The 23,776-nt window shown below is 44.9% G+C and overlaps 1 protein-coding gene across 2 annotated transcripts in view; it reads right to left on the reverse strand.

Annotated features, from left to right (window-relative positions):
- Positions 1-889: 889 nt before the first annotated feature.
- bbs2 (Bardet-Biedl syndrome 2) overlaps positions 890-23,776 on the reverse strand; it is a 104,974-nt gene continuing 82,087 nt past the window's right edge. For both annotated transcript variants that reach the window (XM_038807029.1, XM_038807028.1), the window contains exons 16-18: positions 8,590-8,702; positions 4,683-4,831; positions 890-2,825 (exon numbers count right to left, since the gene is read on the reverse strand). In XM_038807029.1, the coding sequence (XP_038662957.1) occupies positions 2,719-2,825; positions 4,683-4,831; positions 8,590-8,702 (369 nt within the window). In that variant the 3' untranslated portion in view covers positions 890-2,718. The remainder of the gene's footprint in view (positions 2,826-4,682; positions 4,832-8,589; positions 8,703-23,776) is intronic.

Raw genomic sequence — 23,776 nt, forward strand, 5'->3', positions numbered from 1 at the left:
AGAAAACACAATGGTATGTGTTGCTCAATTGGTTTAAAATACATACACACATTTGCTATCTGCTAAAGCTGTAAGTAAAGAGTTGTAAAAGATGATGTAATGATTGATTACAAACATTTACTTGTTTACAGATAAAGGGCTAATGGAATTGTGTTTTGATTGCTGGAGACTCCCTGGAGTGTAGATAATTTATGCAGGAGTGGTGTTTAATCCTGGCCAAGTAGGTCATGTACCTAGTGGGATACAGATGTAATTAATGGGAGGAGCCAGGGCTGTCTCTAATTTTTAGTCTGTTATAGGATTTTAAGTTGAACAGCAGTTTTGCCAAATGCTGTTAGGTTGAACAGTTTGCCATAGGAGTCTGTCAAGACAGTTGTTCTGGATCTGCTCTTGAAAGGGTCCCTCTCTAAAAGTAGAAGACTGCAGGTAAACCTGTTGTTAACTTTATTCATAAGTGGCATTTGAACTGTATTGGGTTGCTTAATTGGAATTATCATAGATCATAGAATTTACAGTGCAGGAGGTCATTCGGCCCATCGATTCTGCACCGGTCCTTGGAACGAGCACCCCACCCAAGCCCACACCTCCACCCTATTCCCGTAGCCCAATAACCCAACCTAAGTTGGGCAGGTGTCCAAGCTTTTCCTTTTATGTAAGAACTATTCAACTGATACTTGTAAAGCAATTTCTTTGATGTTAATGTGGTTAATTCTGTGTTTAAATTAAAGATTGTTTTAACATAGGGCACCACGGTGGCGCAGTGGTTAGCACTGCGGCACCACGGTGCCGAGGTTCCAGGTTCGACCCCGGCTCTGGGTCACTGTCTGTGTGGAGTTTGCACATTCTCCCTGTGTTTACGTGGGTTTCGCCCCCACAACCCAAAAGATGTGCAGGGTAGGTAGATTGGCCACGCTAAATTGCCCCCTAATTAGAAAATAATGAATTGGGTATTCTACATTTTTTTTTGAAGATTGTTTTAACATAAAAGATACCTATTGGTCAGAGTCATCACTTCTGGGGTGAAGTACTCTTTCCTCAACCGTTTAGCAAATTTACAAAAATTGCTTGGGGTTCTCGTCCAGTATTCTAACAAAGGTTGAGGCCTGATCCAGTATCCTATCGCTGGTATTAGCAATAGACAGTGTGAGAGTTGCAATGTGTAGGGGATAGTACGGGTGGTAGGAGGATGATGGTGTTGTAGTTGGTACAGCATCCTGAAATTGGTTAAAACTGGAAAATAATAGTTGGGAGTAGCTAGAAGTTGACAAAGAAAAGAGAGGGGACTGGAATGGTTAGTTGGGAGTGGCTAGAAGTTGACAAAGAAAAGAGAGGGGACTGGAATGGTTAGGGGATAGTAATGCTAATTGAAATGAAATGAAAATCGCTTATTGTCACAAGTAGGCTTCAATGAAGTTACTGTGAAAAGCCCCTAGTCGCCACATTCCGGCATGAAGCCTTTTGGGGTGGGAATCAAAGTGTATTTGGTTGAAGGTTAGGGTGGCTGAAAGTGGGCAGGGAATGGTGAAGATGGAGTTGGTAAAGTGGTTGGGGAAAAAGTGAATTTAGTTGCAGAATCAATATAGATAATCTATTATTGTCACAAGTAAGCTTACATTAACACTGCAATTAAGCTACTGTGAAGGGTTACCTAAGAGTTAGTAAGAAAGTTTGGATAGGGAATATAGTAAGTGAATATGTAATAAAAAGCTGAGTGCTATAGCAATGTAACAGTTTAGAGGGAATTAGCAAGGTTGCAGATGTTATTTAGTGTGTAATATGAAGCCGTTAACAGGTATCAGAGCATACAAGGTGACATCAAATAAGGATATGTTGAAACCACACTTGCATATTGCACATGTAGAAGTCAATGTAGTGGCAATCTATAGTGTGTTAGAGACGAGCACAATGTTAGGATTCTGCAAGCTAAAGTGTTTGAGGCAATTTAAGAGCAATGTTTTTGCATAAAGAATTATGGCCAATCAGGGGACGTCTTCAGTTTATTAGTCTGGAACAGTTCCTAACACCCCTTATTGATGAGAATTGCATTTCTCATGAGAATGAAGTATGTGGCACAGCATTTCCATATACCGGTCTAGTTTGATGTGGATGATATGACAATATAATCAAAATTGAGGGGTTTAACACGCACCATCTGACACTGTCCATCTATATAAATATGCACCATTTCAAGTTGATATTTGATTTCCATGCTGAGAACACAACGGGATTGATAGTAGTTTGAAGTTACCAATGGATATCCTACTTATATGTATAGACTTACTCATTCTTTGTATCATTACTAATCAAGATAAAATGTTAATTTATCTCTGGTATCCAAACACACGTAATTTTAATTAAGGATGAATGGGAGATAGTGAGTGGCTGCAATATTGTGGGGTGGATGTATATAGGATTGCGGGGAATTGTGAATAGAAGATTGAAAGGGTGGAGAATGTTCAAAGCAAACTATATCTATTCAATTTCTTGACATTTGGGTTTACATTTTATATCCTAAATTCCTTTTCAGTCACTGAGATATTCAGGTACTTTACTCACTGATCCCGTGATATCTAAAACATAAGATGCTCGAGACGGTCCTGGTCATTCAGCTGGACTTGCCTGCAATGGTTTGGAGTTGACCAAATCAACAGTGTTGTCTCGCTGCCTCGTTGCTGTTTCTGAACCAACACTAGTTCCACTATTGCCTTGATCACCTTTTCAAGACAAGGTACTTCCAGCACGAATAATTTTGAAAAACGCATTGACATTGCTATTTTTGATGGCATCTCGGCATGCGGAGATCACTTGGGTCTTGGGCTTCCCAACTTGAAGATAATTATACAAAAAATTAGACAATTAAATTGTTTCAGTGTACCAAGGACACCTTCAGATAAATAATATCCAAGTCAGTTTAACCACTTCACCAAAATAGCATTCAGACAGTTGTGATCCAATAGTACAAGCTTGTACACTACAATGGACAGTTTCTCCAGTTAATTGTCCATCACCATTCCTGACTGAATGTGGCAGATCTGATTGGTTAGTTCTGGGATCGCTTAACTTTGTCTATTGCATGCTGCTTCCTATATTGTAGCTTCACCAGATTGGCACCTCATTTTTAGGTACCTGGTGTTGCTCCTGACATGTCCTCCTGCATTCTTCATTGAATGTGCATTGGTGCCCCCAGCTTCATGGTAATGGTAAAGTAGGGGATATGCTGGGCCATGAGGTTACAGATTGTGGTTGAATACAATTCTGCTGCTGTTGATGGCTCACAGCGCCTCACAAATTTCCAGTTTTGAGTTGCTAGATCTGCTTAAAATCTATCCCATTTAGCACAATGGTAGCATCACACAACATGATGGAGGATATTTTGATGTTAAGACAAGTGAATATCTACACAAGGACTGTGTGGTGGTTACTCCTTACTGATACTGTCATGGACAGATGCATCTGGGTCAGGTAGAATGGGGATGGAGGTGGCTAGCACGAGGGGACATAGCCTTAAATTGAGGGGTAATAGATATAGGACAGAGGTCAGAGGTGGGTTTTTTACGCAAAGAGTGGTGAGGCCGTGGAATGCCCTACCTGCAACAGTAGTGAACATGCCAACATTGAGGGCATTTAAAAATTTATTGGATAAGCATATGGATGATAAGGGCATAGTGTAGGTTAGATGGCCTTTAGATTTTTTCCATGTCGGTGCAACATCGAGGGCCGAAGGGCCTGTACTGCGCTGTATCGTTCTATGTTCTATGTAGGTGTTTCCCTCACCACTTGCTGCAGACCCAACCCATCAGGAATGTCCTTTAGAACTCGGCCAGCTTGGTTAGTAGTGGTGCTCCCAATCCTCTCTTGGTGATGGACATTGAAATCCTTCACCCAGAGTACATACCTGTCAACTTAGTGCTTAGAACGTAGAACATAAGAGTGCAGTAGGAGGCCATTTGGCCCATCGAGCCTGCACTGACGCACTTAAGCCCTTACTTCCACTTTATCCCCGTAAGCCAATAACCCCTCCTAACCTTTTTTGGTCACTAAGGGCAACTTATCATGGCCAATCCACCTAACCTGCACTTCTTTGGATTGTGGGAGGAAACCCACGCAGACATGGGGAGAACATGCAGACTCCGCACGGTGACCCAGCAGAGAATCCAACCTGGGACCCCTGGTGCTGTGAAGCCACAGTGCTAATCACTTGTGCTACCATGCTGCCCAAGTGGTGTTCAATATGGATAAGTACCGATTCATTAGATGAGGGGAGCAGCAGCTTGTAATCAATAGGAGGTTTCCTCGCCCATGCTTGACCTGAAACTGAGATTTCATGGGGTCCAGAGTGTTAACATTCACATCCGATTCTTTGCAATTTTTCACCTTTACTAAGACATTTCTGCACATAACATGTGGCTTTTTTGTATCAATCCTGAAATCGAATTAGACAACGGGAGTAGGAATTCAGCTGATTCAGCTTGTTGAATCACATAATTAGTACACTTCAGTAGGAACCAGTAAATTGGATTTTCCTTTCCTAATCTTGTGTGTGCACTAGTCTACCGCGAGCTAGCTGCGGGAAAAAGGAATGGAAAACTCACATCACCAGACATTTGCCCCATTTGCACCTTCTTTTCATTCCTAATCATTTGTATTTGCTACGGAAATCACTATACTACCCTTTAACTCACCTCGTAAGCGTCCTGCCCTCTGTATCGCCTGATTCACTGCTCGTAGACAGCTCAAAAGCTCAGTATGGTTGTTACAGCGAATCTTGTAACCATTTATCAAATCTCGATTTAAGTCATAAAGTTCCATGTAGCCCTTCTTCATACTCCTCCTAAACAAAGTAAGAATACAGCTCAGAGATGATGGAGATGAGTCTCAGTATTTAACAGAGTAACTCTAATTCTTCAAAAGGTCGGTGTCATCACGATATCAGATCTCTGGTTATCCAAAAAGATACTAAACAGCATGTGGTATGTATTCCCTACTGACACTTTATGGTATGTGACCAACTCATCTGAACCTAAGCTCAGTTCCACACGTCAATGGGCAGAACATCAAACACAGAGAAATGTATTGGTACTTCACGCTTTATATAAAGTAGTAGTTATATGCTATTGTGTCAAAAACACATACTTGGGTCAATAGACTTCATGACATGTATTCAGAAGTTCAAATATTTTTACAACCAGGACCTCACTCAGAGTTATCCAACTCGACGTTCTCTCTCTCTAGACACATCCCCATGTTCTTAAGGAAGAAAATCCACATTGTGTTGTTAAATCTTTTCCCGCAGTTGGTGTGGTCATCACATGAAAATTTTACACACCTAACTAGGATGAAAGAATGCAGAAGGTTTAGCACTGTGATGATAATTCTCATCATAATGCTTTCCATAATTATAATATTGTTCTTGTGTAAGGTAAACGTAACCAAAGAATAATTAAACAAAGAAATGTAGACAGTGAAATGTTGTCTTGGTCACTGGTGCAATGCCTGTATTACACCTTGCATGATTTCCTTATAAAATAAGCTCGTGATTTTATCGCCTGTTTTGCTCTACTGCCAAAATGCCTCCTTGTCTACAGCATGTCGGTTCTCATATTAAAGTCCTTGGTAATCCATACACTGGTACTTCCAATAATTTATTGAAATATGAGATGTTTAACACGAACAATAATTTACAATACGTTACTGCAAACGAATGAAATACCGAACTCCTGTCCACAAACTATTACTACTATGAATCAAACACACATTTAAGACTGCACTTAACATTTCAATAGATACACAATGTGCTGCAGGACCAAAAATAGTGCAATAGACACTGTCCTTCTCCTGTATCCTCAGTTGTTGAAATTAAGACACATTAAACCATCTCCAACTTTAGTTCAGTCCTTCAGAGGACCTCAAAACTGTGGAACCCTCAAGTCCTCCACAATCTATAGTCATTTGAAACTCAATCTAAATCACTTAACATTGTTTCATGACTAATATCCTGTCTTTTTCTATGATTTTTCCTGCTCTCGAGCCTTGTCCCTTTACTTAGAGCTATTACCAACAAAAGGTAGCACAGTGGTGAGCACAGTTGCTTCACAGTGCCAGGAACCCAGGTTCAATTCCCGGCTTGGGTCACTGTCTGTGAGGCGTCTGCACTTTCTCCCTGTGTCTGCGGGGTTTCCTCCGGGTGCTCTGGTTTCCTCCCACAAGTCCCGAAAGACGTGCTGTTAGGAAATTTGGACATTCTGAATTTTCCCTCTGTGTACCCGAGCAGGCGCCGGAATGTGGAGACTAGGGGCGTTTCACAGTAACTTCATTGCAGTAGTAATCTGAGCCTACTTGTGACAATAAAGATTATTATAAAAAAAGGGCAGATCATACTAGATTTAGTAACGAACTAGGCTTAGATAAAACAAAAACAGAAAATGCTGAACAAACTCAGCAGGCTTAGTTGCATCTGTGGAGAGAGAAACAGAATTAATGTTTTGAGTCGAATTCTGTAGGAGGATCATATGAACTCAAAACATTAACTTTGTTTCTCTCTCCACAGATGCTGCTAGACCTGCTGAGTTTATTCAGCATTTTCTGTTTTTATTTCAGATTTCCAACATCCTCAGTATTTTGTTGTTTTTTTTTAAAATCAGATTTAGATAAATGTTCCATTATCATTAAATTATTAACTAACAGTAAATCATGATACAATCAAATTTAATGAGAAATTTGAAAACGAGAATGTAACATGGTTACTATGATCCTAGATCTTGGTAAGGCTAACTTTAACAGGATCGAGCGGAGTCTGGTAACAGTAAACTAGTGAAAACTTATTGGGTAAAACTATAGAGGAACAGTGGGAGGTATTTAAAAAGTAATTTAGCTTTAGGATCCGTGTATAACTCGAAGGGATAACAGCTCTGGTGGACAAAAGAGGTGAGATAAAAGAAAAGTAAAGAGCATACAAACATGCAAAGGCTAGTGTAAATCCAGGTGTGTGGGAGAGATACGTATAAAGCAAAAGCAGACAAAAAAAAAAGAATATAAAAAGAAACTGGTGAGAGATGTCAAGCAAAATGGAATTAGAAGCAAAATGGTAACCTTTGGGACTGAGGGCCCTTTTAAAGCAGATCTGAGTAATATTACAAATGAAAATGAGGAAATGGCAAACTTGTTGAATAATTACTTTATTTCAGTCTTCACAGTAGATGAAGAGAATAATCTACCTCATTCCAGTGAATCAAGGTAAATCACTGAAGCTAACATGAACAAGTTAACAGTATTGATGAAACAAATGGCACCAAAGATAGACAAATCCTCAGAACTGGATGGCTTCCACCCTGGGGAGTAGGTCAGGAAACTGCAGATGCTTTAGTTTAGACATGATCTTCCAAAGCATTCTCAAATTCGGGAATTCTCTCTTTAGGTTAGAAAATAGCAAATGCACCTCCGATTTTAAGAAAGGCAGTTGAAATGAGGAAAATGTAGACCTGCCAATCTAACATCTGTTGCAAGTAGGTTATTGAAATATATAATTAATGATAGAGTAACAGGGTATTTAGAGAAATGTGAGCAGTTTAGAGAGCCACCATGATTTGTAACAGGTAGGTCATGTCACAGAAACCTAATGAATGTTTTTTAAGGAAGTAATTAAAGTAGCAGACAGGGGAATGTCTGTCGGTATAATTTATCAAACTAATATATGGCATTTTGGAAGGCTCTGCATAAGACACTACCAGCAAATTAAAATAATGGAATTGATGGTAAATTGTTGACTAGGCCAGGCGGTAGAAGGGAGAAAGTAGGGAGAATAGGTGTGTACTCAAGCAGAAGAAAGTGACTGGTGACTCCACATGCTTAGTCTGAACTATTAAATATTTGTTAATAACTTAAATAACAAAATGGACAGCCATATACCCAAGTTTTTTTGTGACATAAAGATTAAGCAGCCTAAATAGAAACATGAAGTTACAAAGATAGTGATAGATTAAATGAGTAATCAAAACGGTGGCAGATGGATTTCAATACAGGTAAGTGAGATCATCCATTTTGGGCCACAAAATTCTAGATCTGAGTATTTGGAGCTCCATGTAGATTTCCCAGAATGTTACCAGGGCTCCAGGATAAAATAATGAGGAGAAATTACATAAAAGTAAGTTTGTATTTTTTGGAATAAAGACAGCTGTGGGATGATGTGATTGAGGTCTTTAGGATTTTGAAGGAACTGGTGGGGTTCCAAAGCATTATTATATGGTTTGGAAGATAGAGAGAACTAGGAGAATCTAGGACAAGGGGACATAACCCTAAAATCAGAGGTAGGCTATTCTGGGGAGAAGTTAGGAAATATTTCTTCATGCAAAGGGAAGTGTGGAACTCTCCACAAGAAGCAGTAGATGCTAGCTCAATTAATAATGTTAAATCTGAGGTCACTGATACATAAAGCACAAGCTGATATGAGGAATACCAGCCCATATCAATATCGAAATTTGTAACATCATTTGAGGCTGTAAATTGTAGCCAAACTGCTCAGTTACACCAGTTCATTTTGACACTTTGTATCGCATTTGATCATCATTTGTCACTGCCACATCAGTTACTTACATGTCTCCCATTAGTCGTGCATCCTCTGCCCGGACCATCAAGCTACGGACCAGGTTGGAATGATCGGCCATCTCAGCAGTCAATTTCTGATGAACAGAATGGTAGTCATCCACCTGTCAGGACAGAGTATTACACATCAGCACTGGTTTGTTCAAGCAATTGCTCTTCAAGGACAAAAAGTACGCAAGAATAAATTAAAACTATACCAACAGAGAATTACTCTTATCACTCTTATTGTGGCTTTTTCATCTCTCAAATGGGTTGAAAGTTAAGCAGACCAACACCACATGTGTTAAATACAAGAGTCACCTTGTGTTGTGTAATATACGTATATTTGCATTGGGGCAGAACAGTGGCTAGCACAGCTGCCTCACAGCGCTGAGGTCGCAGTTTTGATCCCGGCTCTGGGTCACTGTGTGGAGTTTGCACATTCTCCCAGTGTTTGTGTGGGTTTCACCCCCGCAACCCAAAGATGTGCAGGCTAGATGGATTGGCCACGCTAAATTGTCCCTTAATTGAAAAAAATAAATTGTGTACTTTAAAAAAATTTTTTTTTTTTTTTTTTTTAAATTTTGCATTTGCCATCAGAGGAAGAAATCTTCATAACCTATGTCTGAACTGAATTTAAACCAAGAGATGAAGATTTTGTGTTTTAATAAAATGCATCACCCAAACCCCATCAGAAGCAGAAGACCTATGTCGCAATGGATGGAAACCTAAGTCTTCAGAGGTGGAAGCAGTGTTTTTTTAAAAACCATTGGGTTATTGTGGGCTGGGAGTGAGCCAAGTCTCAACAGATCAACTCAAGCCTCACGGGTCTGCTGGCTGCATTCTGCTGGAGACGCAACCCATCTTCTGTCAGGAGAATCTGCTGCAGGTCCAGGTCCAGTTCAGATTTCTGTAGCTCTTACAGAAAGTAGACATTGTTTGCTGCCACGCGCCAGTTAAATAGGCTTCAGATTATTGGGATTTGCATGTGGTATCGCAGAAAAAAACCAACCAGGTACCTGAAGGAAAACCTGTCTTATCGCTGAGATGTTGGACGTTGGAACGAACAACGCCTTCACCTCCCCCCCCCCCCCCCCCGCCCTGACAGCAATGCGGTAAGGTTAATCTGTGACCTCCTGTCAGGGATGGTCAGCGACTGGGTAAATACTGCCAACTCTTGTGAACGTACGGTCGGAGTAAAAGCAGTGTTTGAACATAGTTTATTATTTAATACCCCATCAGAGCCCTGAGAGAGGCAAGTTGTCCTCTGGGGAATGGTGCATTGCATTGTGGCGGTAAGAGTAGGGAAGAGAAAATAATAAACAGTACAATTCAATAAGGAAAGTAGATTTTATAATACAAATATCATAACAAAGTTAAACACTTATTCAGAACCAAGCACTAATATCTGTAAATACTAGTGTTGGCTCCACTTGCTCCAGCCCCATTGTAACTGTTGAATTCATTGGTGCTGACGGTCTCACTCAGACTTTGAATTTAAGTTTCCCGCTGGTCATTAACCTTCATACCCTTTAGTGTATTTATCCAATCGACCGTAGCCAGTTCTCCCCTAATATCTATGGAACAGGCTTTGTTTAAGTTTAAGATTCCTGTTTGTGATTGGACTATCTTGATTTCAAACTTAACTTGGAATTCAATTGTATTATGATCGCAAGTTACAAATGGATCTTTTACTCTGAAATTATGAATTTATCCTTCCTGATTCTACAATTTTCAATCTAAAGTAGTGTAATCCATAGCTGATTACACAATGTATTATTCCAGGAAACTGTCATGAACACATTCTACAAACCCATCTTCTAAACCACCCTTGTGGTTGATCCAGTTTATGCCAAGACAAAAGTCTCCAAAAATGATTACATTGGAGCGTGTAACAAAGACCATAATTTCTTGTTTAATGCTCCGTCCTACAATATATCTGATGGGGGCCTTTAGACTACTCCCACCAGTGATTTCTGAGTCTTGATATTCCTAATATACTCCCATTTAAATTCTACTTCATGATCTTCCAAACCAAGTTCCTTCCTCACTAATGTCCTATGTTACCATTTACAATAAGAGCAGCCCCTCATCCTTTGTCATTCTGTCTGTTTTTTTGCAATATGGTGCACCCTGGAGTATTTATTTCCCAACCTTGGTCACCATGTAACTAGGTCCCTGTAATGACAATTAGATTTGGACCGTTTATCGCTACTTGTGTCACAAACTCATCAATCTTATTGAGGATGCACCATATGTGATGATTAGAGGATGTTAGGAATATTGGCTTCTAAATATTGTGACATGTTAAGAGTTAAAAGCCTGGTGGTATAGTGTGTTTGGCTGCAATGGCATGTTTTTAAAAATAATTTTGTTTTGCTTCTAGTAATTCATAGGTGAAATTAACCAGAATAATGTGATTGACTGGGGAGGTCCCTGGGGAGTTAATGTGCTTTTGCAGCCTGCTGAGATAATGGGCGGCATTCTCCGTTTCTGAGACTAAGACGCCAACGCAGAATTCGTGGACGTTCATGATAGAAAAACTGGTGCCACATCTGAACCGTTTCCGCTACTGCTAAGGGGCTAGCACCACGTAGAACATGTTTGATTCCAATGAGAAGCAGTGCCAGATTCGCCGGTTTTGTGATTCACACTCATGAGGCTGACAAGTTGCAGCCACATATATACACTTCACTCCCCACACACACCATTCCAGCCAACAAGATGGCAGCGAGGAGAGCAGCCCCGAGGTCTCCAGATGCCGAGCTGGAGACCCTCTTGGACATGGTGGAGGAGCGACAGATGATTTTGTATCCCGGTCTGGGAAGGAGACTGCCAGCTGCCGCCGTTAGCCGTGCCTGGGCGCTGGTGGCAGAGGCCGTGGGCAACACCGTAGGGACGGGCGAGCAGTGTTGTAAAAAAAAACTACACAACCTCCTGAGGGTGGCCAGTGTGAGTAGGCAGCACTGTGCCCCTGGCAATAACCCGGGTCCCACAAACCCATAACCTGACACCTCCAGCAGGAGGACGGCCAAACCCCTACCCTGCCCCCAACATGCCGGTACCCATACTGGCCTCCATGGCTAGTGCTCTGGCCACTGAGGCCACCAACTACCCACCCCCTGCGCTACATACGTTGGACTGTCTAACACTGTTGTTTGCGGTTTCTCTCCCCCAACACCGAGCTGAGGGCCCTGGACGTGGGTGGTAGCCTAGAGGAATGGGAGGTAGCCAAGGTGGAGCTCGGCTGTGGGCGAAGAAGAAAGACCCCGCTTAGTTGCGATTCCCCATGACACGTGCACCAATCCCCCACACCCCCTTACCACCCTCTCCACACCAACCTCAGGCCAACACCCCCCCCTCCGCATGGTCTAATTAAGCGTTTAGTCCTGTGCCTTGCAGGACCTGCTGTTGATGGGGCGGGTCCATCTGGTGTCCCCTGCCCCCAGCCAGTGCAACAGCCGGGGGCCCCCATGAGCCAACACTTGGTTCGGCACTTTAGTGAATAGGCTCCTGGGCCACTCTCTGGTGTGCACCGCACAGTTGACCCGGTACAGCAGGTGGAGGTAGGAGCACCTGAGGGGTCGGGCGGTCGGAGGGCAGGCTGATCCCAGGGACTAGCTGTCATCCAGACGGGACTCGAGCTTCTGGAACAAACAGTCCCATCCATAGTGGAGATGCAGTTACAGAGCCAGGGACTACATGAGGGGTTCAATTCCCTTACCCGAACAGGCGCAGAATGTGGCTCCTCGGGGTTTTTCACAGTAACTTCATACTTGTGACAATAAAAAGTTATTATTAGATGGTCCACTCCCTATGCTCCATGGCCGCGAGGATGCAAACCCTGGTCGAGATCAGAGCGGGCCTCCAGGACCGGTAGTGCCAGGTGGCAGGGTAGCCTCAGGGGATGGCTCTCCTCGCACCCCCATCCCATGGAGTAGCCCAGGAGCCATCAAGCACCCCGAGGGAGGAGGTGGTAATGGGATCCATGCCGGTGACTCCCGCAGGGGAGATACCAAAACATTGCAGCACCTCGGACTCTCCCCTTCCTGTCCCTGGCGCATTCCATGGGCATCAGGCAGAACAGGACGGCACCACGCCACCTGGGACACCCGAGCAGCAGCCAGGCCTGATCGCCCCAGAAGACACTCGCTAATGAGGACCCAGGTCACAGGGCGCGAATCACAGCAAGGTCACCTCCACTCTTGCTGTACCGTTTGCGGATCCACTTAGACGTAGAGTTAGGGCCCGTAAGGCCAAGAAGTGTGACACTCGTTATGTATCATGTCGCATTACATTCGGCCCCCACCAACAAGCCTGGACTTGCAGAGGCCTACCGACTGAACTGGCTTGGGACAATTCACACCTCTTTAACCTGGAGTTACCTCTCTCTCTGCATCTTTGATGATTTGATTGCCTGCAGGTGCTCGCATTCCGGGGCATCCCTGACTGTGTCTATATAAACATTTCTGGAACAAGCCTTTCCATTCACCTGAAGAAGGAGCCGTGCTCCGAAAGCTCGTGTTTGAAACAAACCTGTTGGACTTTAACCTGGTGTTGTAAGACTTCTTACTGTGCTCACCCCAGTCCAACGCCGGCATCTCCACATCATCACTCGTTATGTTGGCACGGGTACAAGGCACTGTTTAGTTATAGGGGCGAGGCCACAAATCTATATATATTCGTTCACATTAAACACCTGTTGCCACCATTACGACCTGCCTCGGTGCTCTGTCTGATGGGTGTGAGCTGGTCTGGGCTGGCCGGGAGGGGACAGGTGGGTGGACGTGGTGGGGAAATGGGAGGAAATGGCCTAGGCTCCCGCACCACCGCCACCCCAGGGATCCGATTGGACCATGTGATGGAATGACCAGCCCGTGCAGGGATCACCCAGATACACAGTGGAAAGTGCTAACATGAACAGGAGTCAGACGTTGTCAAACAATGCGGAGCTCCAGACCTCATCTCAAAGCGGGTTGCCATCATCCTCCATCCCATTAGCCAGACCTGGTGTTACTGCCAATCCAGGGCCCCCATCTCATAGTGACAGCGACAGGTATATATCATGTAGGGAGTTCCCGCGGGGTTGGGATGCGGCCGGGGGTGCACCTCGAAAAGACCGGGAATAGTTGAGTGTGCCAGGATGGAGGCGTTGTGCACACTGCCCGGGTATCGGGCACAGACATGTATGATGCGCAGCTGATAGTCACATATCAGCTGCACATTCATAGAGTGGAACACTTTCGGTTTGTGTACAGTGGCCTGTTATCCACAGGTGCCTGTAGGGAGACATGCATCCCGTGTATCACCCCCTGTACCCGGGGCATCCCGTCGATGGCGGCGAAACCCTCTCCCGGGCATCCTGGTGGGCTCGGACGACATTGAAATGGATGTATTGAGCTGCCTGTGCATATAGGGCCTCTATGACGGTGCAGATGCACCTGTGCACCGAGGTCTGTGAGATCCCAGACAGGTCCCCTCTCGGTGTCTGGAAGGACCCAGTCATGTAAGCATTCAGAGTGACCGTCACCTTGACGGCCACCGGGAGCGGGTGTCCTCCCCCATACCCTTGGGGTGCCAGGTGTGCCATCATCTGGCTGATATGCCGCACTGCCTCTCTGCTCAGCCGGTCTTCGATTGCATGACAGTCCGGCAGGTCCTCAAATAACAGGCGGTGCCGGTATGCACGAGGCCTCATGCGGTGCCTCCGTGGCACCTTGGCCTGTTGGGCAGGCTGCTCTCCAGCCTGGACGGTTGCCACCTGCCCGTTCCGCTGCTACCCATTCCACTGTTGCCGCTTTCTCCTCGAGCAGCTCTAGTTCGTATAGCCGCAGCACATCCTCCAGGGCTGCGGCGACTAGCAGAAAGACCACCATTGCTGGTTGAATTCCAATATCCATTGTCTGCAGGGAGTGAAAGGCCGACATGTTAGTATGGTGTGTGCACCGTGCCTAACCAGGTGCACTGGGCTACATGGTGGCCCTGGTTGGCACTGAGGGCTCCGCTCCCCCATTGCACACCCCCATCCCCCAGTCAGTGGCCGTCACTGCCACCTCTGGCCCAGGCATTCGGCCGTTATCAGGGGCACCTTTCGCTGGCACTACCCCCGCCAGGAATAGGCACTGCGACCCCTGTAGGGGCTACAATGGATGTTGCCTTGGGTGGGCCGCTGGCGGGTGGCAGCCAGGTTTGAATCGGGGGGGGAAGGGGTTGGCAAGGGGTGGAGTCGGTGCCACTCTGCAGAACCAGGGGCCAGGGTGAGTGGTTACTGGAGTGCACAGCAAGAGGGCTGCCTTTCAGGCTGCGGTAAAGGCGGTCCATGCCTGGACACCTCCCCAGCCCCCTGGGGGGCCACCCCGGCCGCTCGACCTGTTCCCCCGGTCACCCCAGCCCTGGCCCTGGCAGGGCCCCCCCACTCCAGCCAGCATGGCCAGTGGCAGCGCGGCAGACCACAGTCATTCCTCTCTGTCTCCTATCTCCTCTCTCTCTGCTTTATCAGCCGCAAGGCCGGCTTCATGATTTTTAAAAGCACAAGCGAACCACGCCGTCCGGAATTCGGCCCATCGGAGGAGGAGAATCGCGGAGGCTCTGGAGAATACCGGGTCAGGCCGGCTAATTATATGCAGACGGTGTTTACTGTGCATGTGCTCTGGTATGCATTGATGCCACTGTCGAGGTGATAGAGAATTGCGATTTTAATAATAATCGGAACCGGTTCTCCGCCCATTCGCGTTTCGCGATTTCAGGGTCAACTAACGGAGAAACACGAGCAATGTGTTTTTCAGCTTGGGGAAATGAGGTCATTGCTGGGTGGAGCTCAGAAAGGCAGAGTTTGGAGAAGCTTTGAGAGAAAGAGCAGGTGAGTTCTGATCTGACCGACATTGAGGCCACAATTCTTTCCACGTAGATCAGTTAAAAAAGAATAATAATATTTTAAAGCAGAGCAACCTTGTTTGAAGACAAGGAAGAGGCTGAAACAACCTAGCTGAAGCAGCTGTTTGAAAATATTCAGCCAGAGTCTGAAGGGTTCCAACCAAGCTAAATCTGTTTGAAAGCAAGTATTACTCTCTGCCCTGCCAATTTTAAGATGGATTAAGAGCTGTATGTTTCTTTTCTTGTTGTTTAATGGGAAATTGTATAGTTGTATTAAGGGGTAATTGTAAGCTGTTCTTTTCCGTTGTGAAGTTAATAAGTCGAATATTGTATTCATAATAAAGTTTTGTTCTAGAAATACCAAAGCCCAATTTTTTCATGCAATCACTCCTGGAGCGAATCATTCTTTCCGCACAGTATTGAAATACACTAAAAGATTGGGGTTTTGGTTCAGTAACCTAGCCACTGTTGGGGTCTGGCCTGGGAACGTAATACATACCACTCTGAGTCATGCATTCAATTCTCCAATCTGTTTGATCCTATGCCAGTAGGCAAATGGCTTGAGAAACCTACAGATTTACCATTGATATTTTGCTTTTTAATTTGGACCCAACCCCTCAAACTCTGAAAGTAGAACATCATTCCTAATGCTACATATGTTGTCAGTTCGAACATGGGCCATGACAACTGGATCCTTTCGCTCCCATTCTAAGTTTGGCTCCAGCCATGAGGAGTCCTTAACCCTGGCACTAAGCAGGCAACATAACCTTCCGACCTCCGGTCATGGCTGCAGAGAACAGTATTTATCCCCCTCACATTACTGTCCCCTCTCATTCCTACATTTCTTTTCGCTCCCCCCCCCCCCCCCCCACTAGAATGCCATCCTACACCATGGTACCACATGGTCGGTTTGCTCATCCAACCTACAATCTTTCTCTTTATCCGCACAGGTAGCAAGCACCTCGTTTGTATCTGTTGGCGAAAGTCAAAAGCTGAAGCTCCTCCATCACTACCTGCTGGATCCCCATACTTGCCTGACTCACGTTCACAACCTCCTGACCGTTACCACTTACAAACTCTAAAATTCTACTCAGCCTAAGATGCATGACTGTCTCCTGGAACAAAGTGTCCAGGTAACACTCTCCCTCCCAGATGCTCCACAATGCCTGCAACTCAGCAACTCAGAGATGAAGTTGCTCAAGCCACAGGGATTTATATGATTGTCCAAGATGGAGACAGCAATGCATTCCATTCGTTTACACACATTGCAGTCACAGCACCCCTATCATGTTTACCTAACCTTTTTTATTTAGTTAGCTAATTCATTTTTAATTTCCACAGCTAAAATAATCGCAAGTCTCCGAGATTAAATAAGAACATTTGGCAGCTTTGGAGGCTGAAAAATGTATGAACAATAGACTGAAACATTTTAAGCTATAAATCTATAACATGTTACAAATGGTGCCCAGTCACAAAATACGAAAGAAACTGTTGTTCTAAGTTGTGAACATGGTGTTACATAAAATGAGAGAGCCACTCAAAACTAACAAAAGTGCCTTTTGAATCAGAGGGGGAGAAAGTTAAAAACCTGTTTGGGAAAAAACAGAGAGTAGCTTTAAAAAGTCTGCAAGACCCCCTTTAACTTTAAAAAACACAAAGTTATATTAAGATTTGAGTTGAAAGTCACCCGCAGCCAGACGTACATATGAGGCCTTCAGATAGTGCTCATAACTCCCCTTTTCCTGACAGAACAGCAATATAAAACATGAACAATATTCACAGCAGCTTTCCCATCACCCCACCCACCCAATCACTTACCTATCTCCCATGATGCACAACTCTCCTGCTGGCAACACAACTTCCCCAATGTGTTTAAAAGCAGAAACCCCCCAACCCGCTCCCCAAGTTCATGGAGGAAAACCACTTCATTAATTTGATCCTCCATTAAACTATTCCCCACTCCCACAACATCCCCAATGCAATATTTGAAAACCTCTCCCCTTTTCACTTGAGGAATATTGACTCCCTCACTCCATGGATTGTTTCCTCTACGCCCTTCTTCCTTTATCTCTCCCCTTCTCTTATCCTCATCTTTGTGTCTCCCCTTCTCACACCACATTCAGCTCAGCCCATCTTCATTCTTCCTTCATCCTCCTCAGTATGTAGCAGTGTTCGGAATTAGAAATTACTGCTATGTCGTATGACTGTTGATAGTATGATGTGTTTTTTCCAGCTGGGTCTGATTAAATGACCATTGACGGTTTCGATTTTTAAAGTTTTTGGTCCCATTTACAAGAATTTTGGAACACTAATTTTGTTCCTGCAAAAATCATCTCTTCGGGGAGGACTGGGCATATAAAAATAAAAGTAATTGTATAAACATCAATACAACTGCACTGGATCCAGGCCCACTGATCAGAAACATAATCCCAGACTCCTGACACGAAGAGAATCTTCTGTTTTACTCAGTGGGTTGTGAGGACATGTAATGCCCTACCAGAAACAATAGAAGCAGAATTCACAATAGTTTTTAAAATGGAAAAGAACAAAGTAGTGTTTGTGGAATGATCAGGGGAAGTGGACAGACACCTCTTTCAGACACACAAATGGCCTCAGCTTGTAAAAAGTTATGATCCAAACATTCATCAACACACATCTATGCTTACAAGATAAATCTATCTCACTATCACCTGTGTTCTTACCCAGACCGCATAGACAAGCTGAGGATTAGCTGGATTGAGTGCATGACAATATATTATTTTCATTAAATAATTAACTTTTCGACGTAGCTTTGAGGGTGGAGGATAGTTGTTAGCCATCGTCATAGAAACAAAACCTGGAACCAAGTTCTGGTGCACGGTCACATCGGTATTCTGAACAATCTTGCCCTACAGATGAGGAAGAACACCCTGCGGAAGATACACTGCAAATTTATGTCAACTCCCGGCAGGGTACTTTATTTTTGACCCTTTTCACCCAGTTTTTGGGAGTGGTTGGGTTAAAACTTTGCTAATTCGATGAGATAAGGTTCCCACCAAAAGAAATGCCCAGAAAGTCCAGGTCAAGGAAGCCAACAAAATAAAGAATCAGCAACGGATTTGGAGGCTTCTCGAGGCTTGTCCGCAAAAAAAATGGCAGTGGAGGACACTACTGCGACTCTGGCCTATTCATTGTCAGTCGAAATGCTCACAGGCATTTTGGCAGTGGAATTTCAGAAACAGTGGCGGGCTGTCTCTGAGGATAGCCTCAAGTCAATAGAAGAGGCCCTAGCTCCTATTCCATCGGTGTTGGCAAAGACCGATGAGGTGGTAAAAGCGCATGACACGGTGGTACAGCGTATGGAGGCGGCTCTCACGAGGCAGAGCAATCAGATTGTCTCCTTGGAAGCCTAGATGGCAATAATAGCTGGTAATGATAAAGCACTGGGGGCCAAGATGGATGATCTGGAGAAGCGCTCCAGGAGACAGAACCTCAGAAGGGTGGCATTGCCAGAGGTAACGGAGGGCCCAAATCCGACTGACTACATTTCAAAGATGTTTGAGATGATGGCGGGGAGGGTGGATTGATGTATCCTCCCGAGCTGGATCTAGCTCACCAGTCACTGAGGCAGAAGTCCAGTTCTGGCAAACCACCACGAGCAATCATCGTGATGTTCAACAGTTTTACAGAGAAGGAATTAGTCCAGAGGTGGGCAAAGGAACATCGGGACTACAGATGGGAGGGTCATACCATCAGGCTCTATCAAGATTTGGCCGCAGAACTGGTTAAAATGCGAGTGGCATTTAACAGGGCTACGGCCACGGTGTATAAGAGTAAAGTTTGATTTGGGGTGGTACACCCTGCAAGCCGCCAAGAGACTTATGATTCGAAGGACTATCACTTTGATGCTCCAGAGGAGGCAGATGGCTTTGTCAGGAAGCATGGGCTGGGGGCGACCCAATTGGAATTTGCCTGAGGTTTTTGTATTATTGGGGAGGACATGTGGTTTTCGGGGTTTGTTCGGTTTTCTTGTACGAGTTTATATTTTCTTGTATGGGATGGCTGTTGTTTCTTTGTTTATTAAAGTTCGGTGGTGGTGGGGGTGGGGGGGGGTGCTGATTGTTATGGCTATTTATTTATCTATACTCTGGGCAGGGGCCACCCTCCTGGCTGAAGAGTTAGCTAATGGGAGTGCAGTGGTGGGGGTAACTGCAGCTCAGAGTCGTTTTAGACACTGAGCTTAGGGCTTTTGTTTAGTTTGGATTTTGGGAGAGGGGAGAAGGATTTGTATGTGCCTTTTGGTGTTTGATTGTTTACATGAGTGTGGTATTATTGGGAGCCGGGGAGGGAGTGAGGAGTAGGGACAGTTTTCTGACTATGCCTACAGCTTGTTCTTTGTTTTGAGGGATGGCTTGGCGGCCAACTTGGGTAGACCTCAATAGTCCTTCGAATCATAAGTCACTTGACAGCTTGCGGGGTATGCCACCCCAAATCAAACTTTACTCTTATACGCCATGGCCGTGGCCCTGTTAAACTCCATCCCCTTTTAACCAGTTCCGCAGCCAAATATTGATAGAGCCTGATGGTGTGGCCCTTTTTAAACTAATGTGGCAGGGGGATAGGAACCAGATTAGGAAGTTAGAGGCCAGTAAAGAGGCAGCAACTAAAGCCAGTAAGGTACTAGATAATAAACTCAATGTGACTAAGGGGAAGAGTAGACAGGGAAGAGATGATGAACGCAAAGGGACAGGTGGTCTGAGGTGCATTTGTTTTAATGCGAGAAGTGTAGCAGGTAAGGCAGATGAATTTAGGGCTTGGATTAGTACCTGGGAATATGATGTTATTGGTATTACTGAGACTTGGTTGAGGGAAGGGCAAGGCTGGCAACTAAATATCCCAGGGTATAGATGCTTCAGGAGGGATAGAGAGGGAGGTAAAAGGGGTGGAGGAGTTGCATTACCGGTCAGAGATGATATCACAGCTGTGATTAAGGAGGGCACGATGGAAGATTCGAGCACTGAGGCAATATGGGTAGAGCTAAGAAATAGGGAGGGTGCAGTAACATTGTTGGGTCTTTACTACAGGCCTCCCAAAAGCGAGCGTGAAGTAGAGGTACGAATATGTAGACAGATTATAAAAAAATGTAGGAGCAATAGAGTGGTCGCGATGGGAGATTTTAACTTCCCCAACATTGAATGGGACTCGTGTAGTGTTGGAGGCGTAGATGGAGCAGAATTTGTAAGGAGCATCCAGGAGAGTTTTTTAGAGTAGTATGTAAATAGTCCAACTCGGGAAGGGGCCATACTGGACCTGGTATTGGGGAATGATCCCGGCCAGGTGGTTGAAGTTTCAGTCGGTGATTACTTTGGGAATAGCGATCACAATTCCGTAAGTTTTAGAATACTCATGGACAAAGACGAGAGTGGTCCTAAAGGAAGAGTGCTAAATTGGGGAAAGGCCAAGTAGAACAAAATTTGGCAGGAGCTAGGGAATGTGGATTGGGAGCAGCTGTTTAAGGGTAAATCCACATTTGAAATGTGGAAGTCTTTTAAGGAAAGGTTGATTAGAGTGCAGGACAGACATGTCCCTGTGAAAATTAGGGATAGAAATGGCAAGATTAGGGAACCATGGATGACGGGTGGAATTGTGAGACTAGCTAAGATGAAAAGGAAGCATACATAAGATATTGCAGCATCCTTGAGCACGGGTGAGGTCCCGGAGGACTGGAGAATTGCTAATGTTGTCCCTTTGTTTAAGAAGGGTAGCAGGGATAATCCAGGGAATTATAGGCCTGTGAGCTTGACATCAGTGATAGGCAAACTGTTGGAGAAGATACTGAGGGATAGGATCTCTTCACATTTGGAAGAAAATAGACTTATCAGTGATAGGCAGCATGGTTTTGTGCAGGGAAGGTCATGTCTTACAAACCTAATAGAATTCTTTGAGGAAGTAACAAAGTTAATTGATGAGGGAAGGGCTGTAGATGTCATGTACATGGACTTCAGTAAGGCGTTTGATAAAGTTTACCATGGCAGACTGATGGAAAAAGTGAAGTCGTATGGGGTTCAGGGTGTACTAGCTAGATGGATAAAGAACTGGCTGGGCAACAGGAGACAGAGAGTAGTGGTGGAAGGGTGTGTCTCAAAATGGAGAAAGGTGACTAGTGGTGTTCCATAGGGATCCGTGCTCGGACCACTGTTGTTTGTGATATACATAAATGATCTGGACAAAGGTATAGGTGGTCTGATTAGCAAGATTGCAGATTATATGAAGATTAGTGGAGTTGCAGATAGCGAGGCGGACTGTCAGAGAATACAGCAAAATATAGATAGATTGGAGAGTTGGGCAGAGAAATGGCAGATGGAGTTCAATCCAGGCAAATGCGAGGTGATGCATTTTGGAAGATCTAATTCAAGAGCAGACTATACGGTCAATGGAAGAGTCCTGGGGAAAATTGATGTACAGAGAGATCTGGGAGTTCAGGTCCATTGTACCATGAAGGTGGCAACGCAGGTCGATAGTGGTCAAGAAGGCATACAGCATGCTTGCCTTCATCGGACGGGGTATTGAGTACAAGAGTCGGCAGGTCATGTTACAGTTGTATAGGACTTTGGTTAGGCCACATTTGGAATACTGCGTGCAGTTCTGGTCGCCACATTACAAGAAGGATGTGGATGCTTTAGAGAAGGTGCAGAGGAGGTTCACCAGGATGTTGCCTGGTATGGAGGGTTCTAGCTATGAAGAAAGGTTGAGTAGATTAGGATTGGTTTCGTTGGAAAGACGGAGGTTAAGGGGGGGACCTGATTGAGGTCTACAAAATTATGAGAGGTATGGGCAGGGTGGATAGCAACAAGCTTTTTCCAAGAGTGGGGGTGTCAATTACAAGGGGTCACGATTTCAAGGTGAGAGGGGGAAAGTTTAAGGGTGATGTGCGTGGAAAGTTTTTTACACAGAGGGTGGTGGGTGCCTGGGACGCTTTGCCAGCGGAGGTCGTAGAGGCGGGCACGATAGCATCATTTAAGATGCATCTAGACAGATATATGAACGGGCAGGGAACAGAGGGAAGTAGATCCTTGGAAAATAGGCGACAGGTTGAGATAAAGGATCTGGATTGGTGCAGGCTGGGAGGGCTGAAGGGCCTGTTCCTGTGCTGTAATTTTCTTTGTTCTCCCATCTGTAGTCCTGATGTTACTTTGCCCACCTCATGACTAATTGGGTGCCTGTACTCTTTAAGTAGTTGCTGGATTGCCCCTCTTGGAGGAAATGGCTGACTCTGGTTTTGCAGGGGTAGGGGTGTATCTCCTTAATTTTTCTCTCCAAATCTGTCTTTGCTAGAGGCAACAAATTGATAGTTTCCTTCAGTCGGGCAGGTAAGATCCCGAGGATTCGCAGAGCGTTTCTTCAGAGACAGACAGTCGCTTAGCTTTATCTAATTTGTTGTTTTATTACTAGGCAACTAATATTGATACGGTACTGGGGTGGCACAAGGATTCGAATTCCATATGGGGTCCGATGTAGGTGAGCTCTTGTAATGTTCCAGTTTGGCGGCCTTGGTAACTGCCTCACTTCTGTTTTCCCCTGCAAATATTACCTCGAGCCGGCAGTGGTGTCCGCTCTGAAAATTTGGAGGCAGTTTTGACAGCATTTAAGCTTGGTTCCATGTCATTGTTAGCTTCCATTTGCAGGAATCATTTCTTTCAGCCGGCGGGTTTGCGTTCAACATTCAGGGCAGGGTCTGGAGAGGTTTGGGGACCTGTTTGTGGAAGTTATGTTTGTTGGTTTTGAGGAGCGATTGGACAAATTCCAACTCCCGAGGACTAATCTGTTCAGGTATTTCCAGGTTTGCGATTTCTTGCATAAGGGAATTTCCTCATTTATCTTGGCACCTTCGCCCTCCCTCTTGAATAGGGTCTTATCGGCAGGATTTCGGACATAATAATAATAATCTTTATTAGTGTCACAAGTAGGCTTACATTAACACTGCAATGACGTCACTGCGAAAATCCTCAAGTCGTCACACTACGGCGCCTGTTCAGATACACTGAGAAAGAATTCAGAATGTCCAATTCGCCTAACGAGCATGCCTTTCGGGACTTCTGGGAGGAAACCGGAACACCCAGAGAAAACCCACACAGACAGGGGAAGAACGTGCAGACTCTGCACAGACTGTGACCCAAGGTGGGAATTGAACCCGGGTCTGTGCTGCTGTGCTACCATGCCACCCTTACTTATGGCCAGATCCTGCAGGTGGAGCAGGCTCCATTGGATGAGGTGAGGAAGAAGTGGGAGGGTAAGCTGGGTCTGGTTTTTGATGGGGGGATATGGAGTGAGGCTCTTCACAGGGTCA

Source organism: Scyliorhinus canicula, chromosome 9, assembly GCF_902713615.1.
Source record: "Scyliorhinus canicula chromosome 9, sScyCan1.1, whole genome shotgun sequence".
Lineage (NCBI taxonomy): Eukaryota > Metazoa > Chordata > Chondrichthyes > Carcharhiniformes > Scyliorhinidae > Scyliorhinus > Scyliorhinus canicula.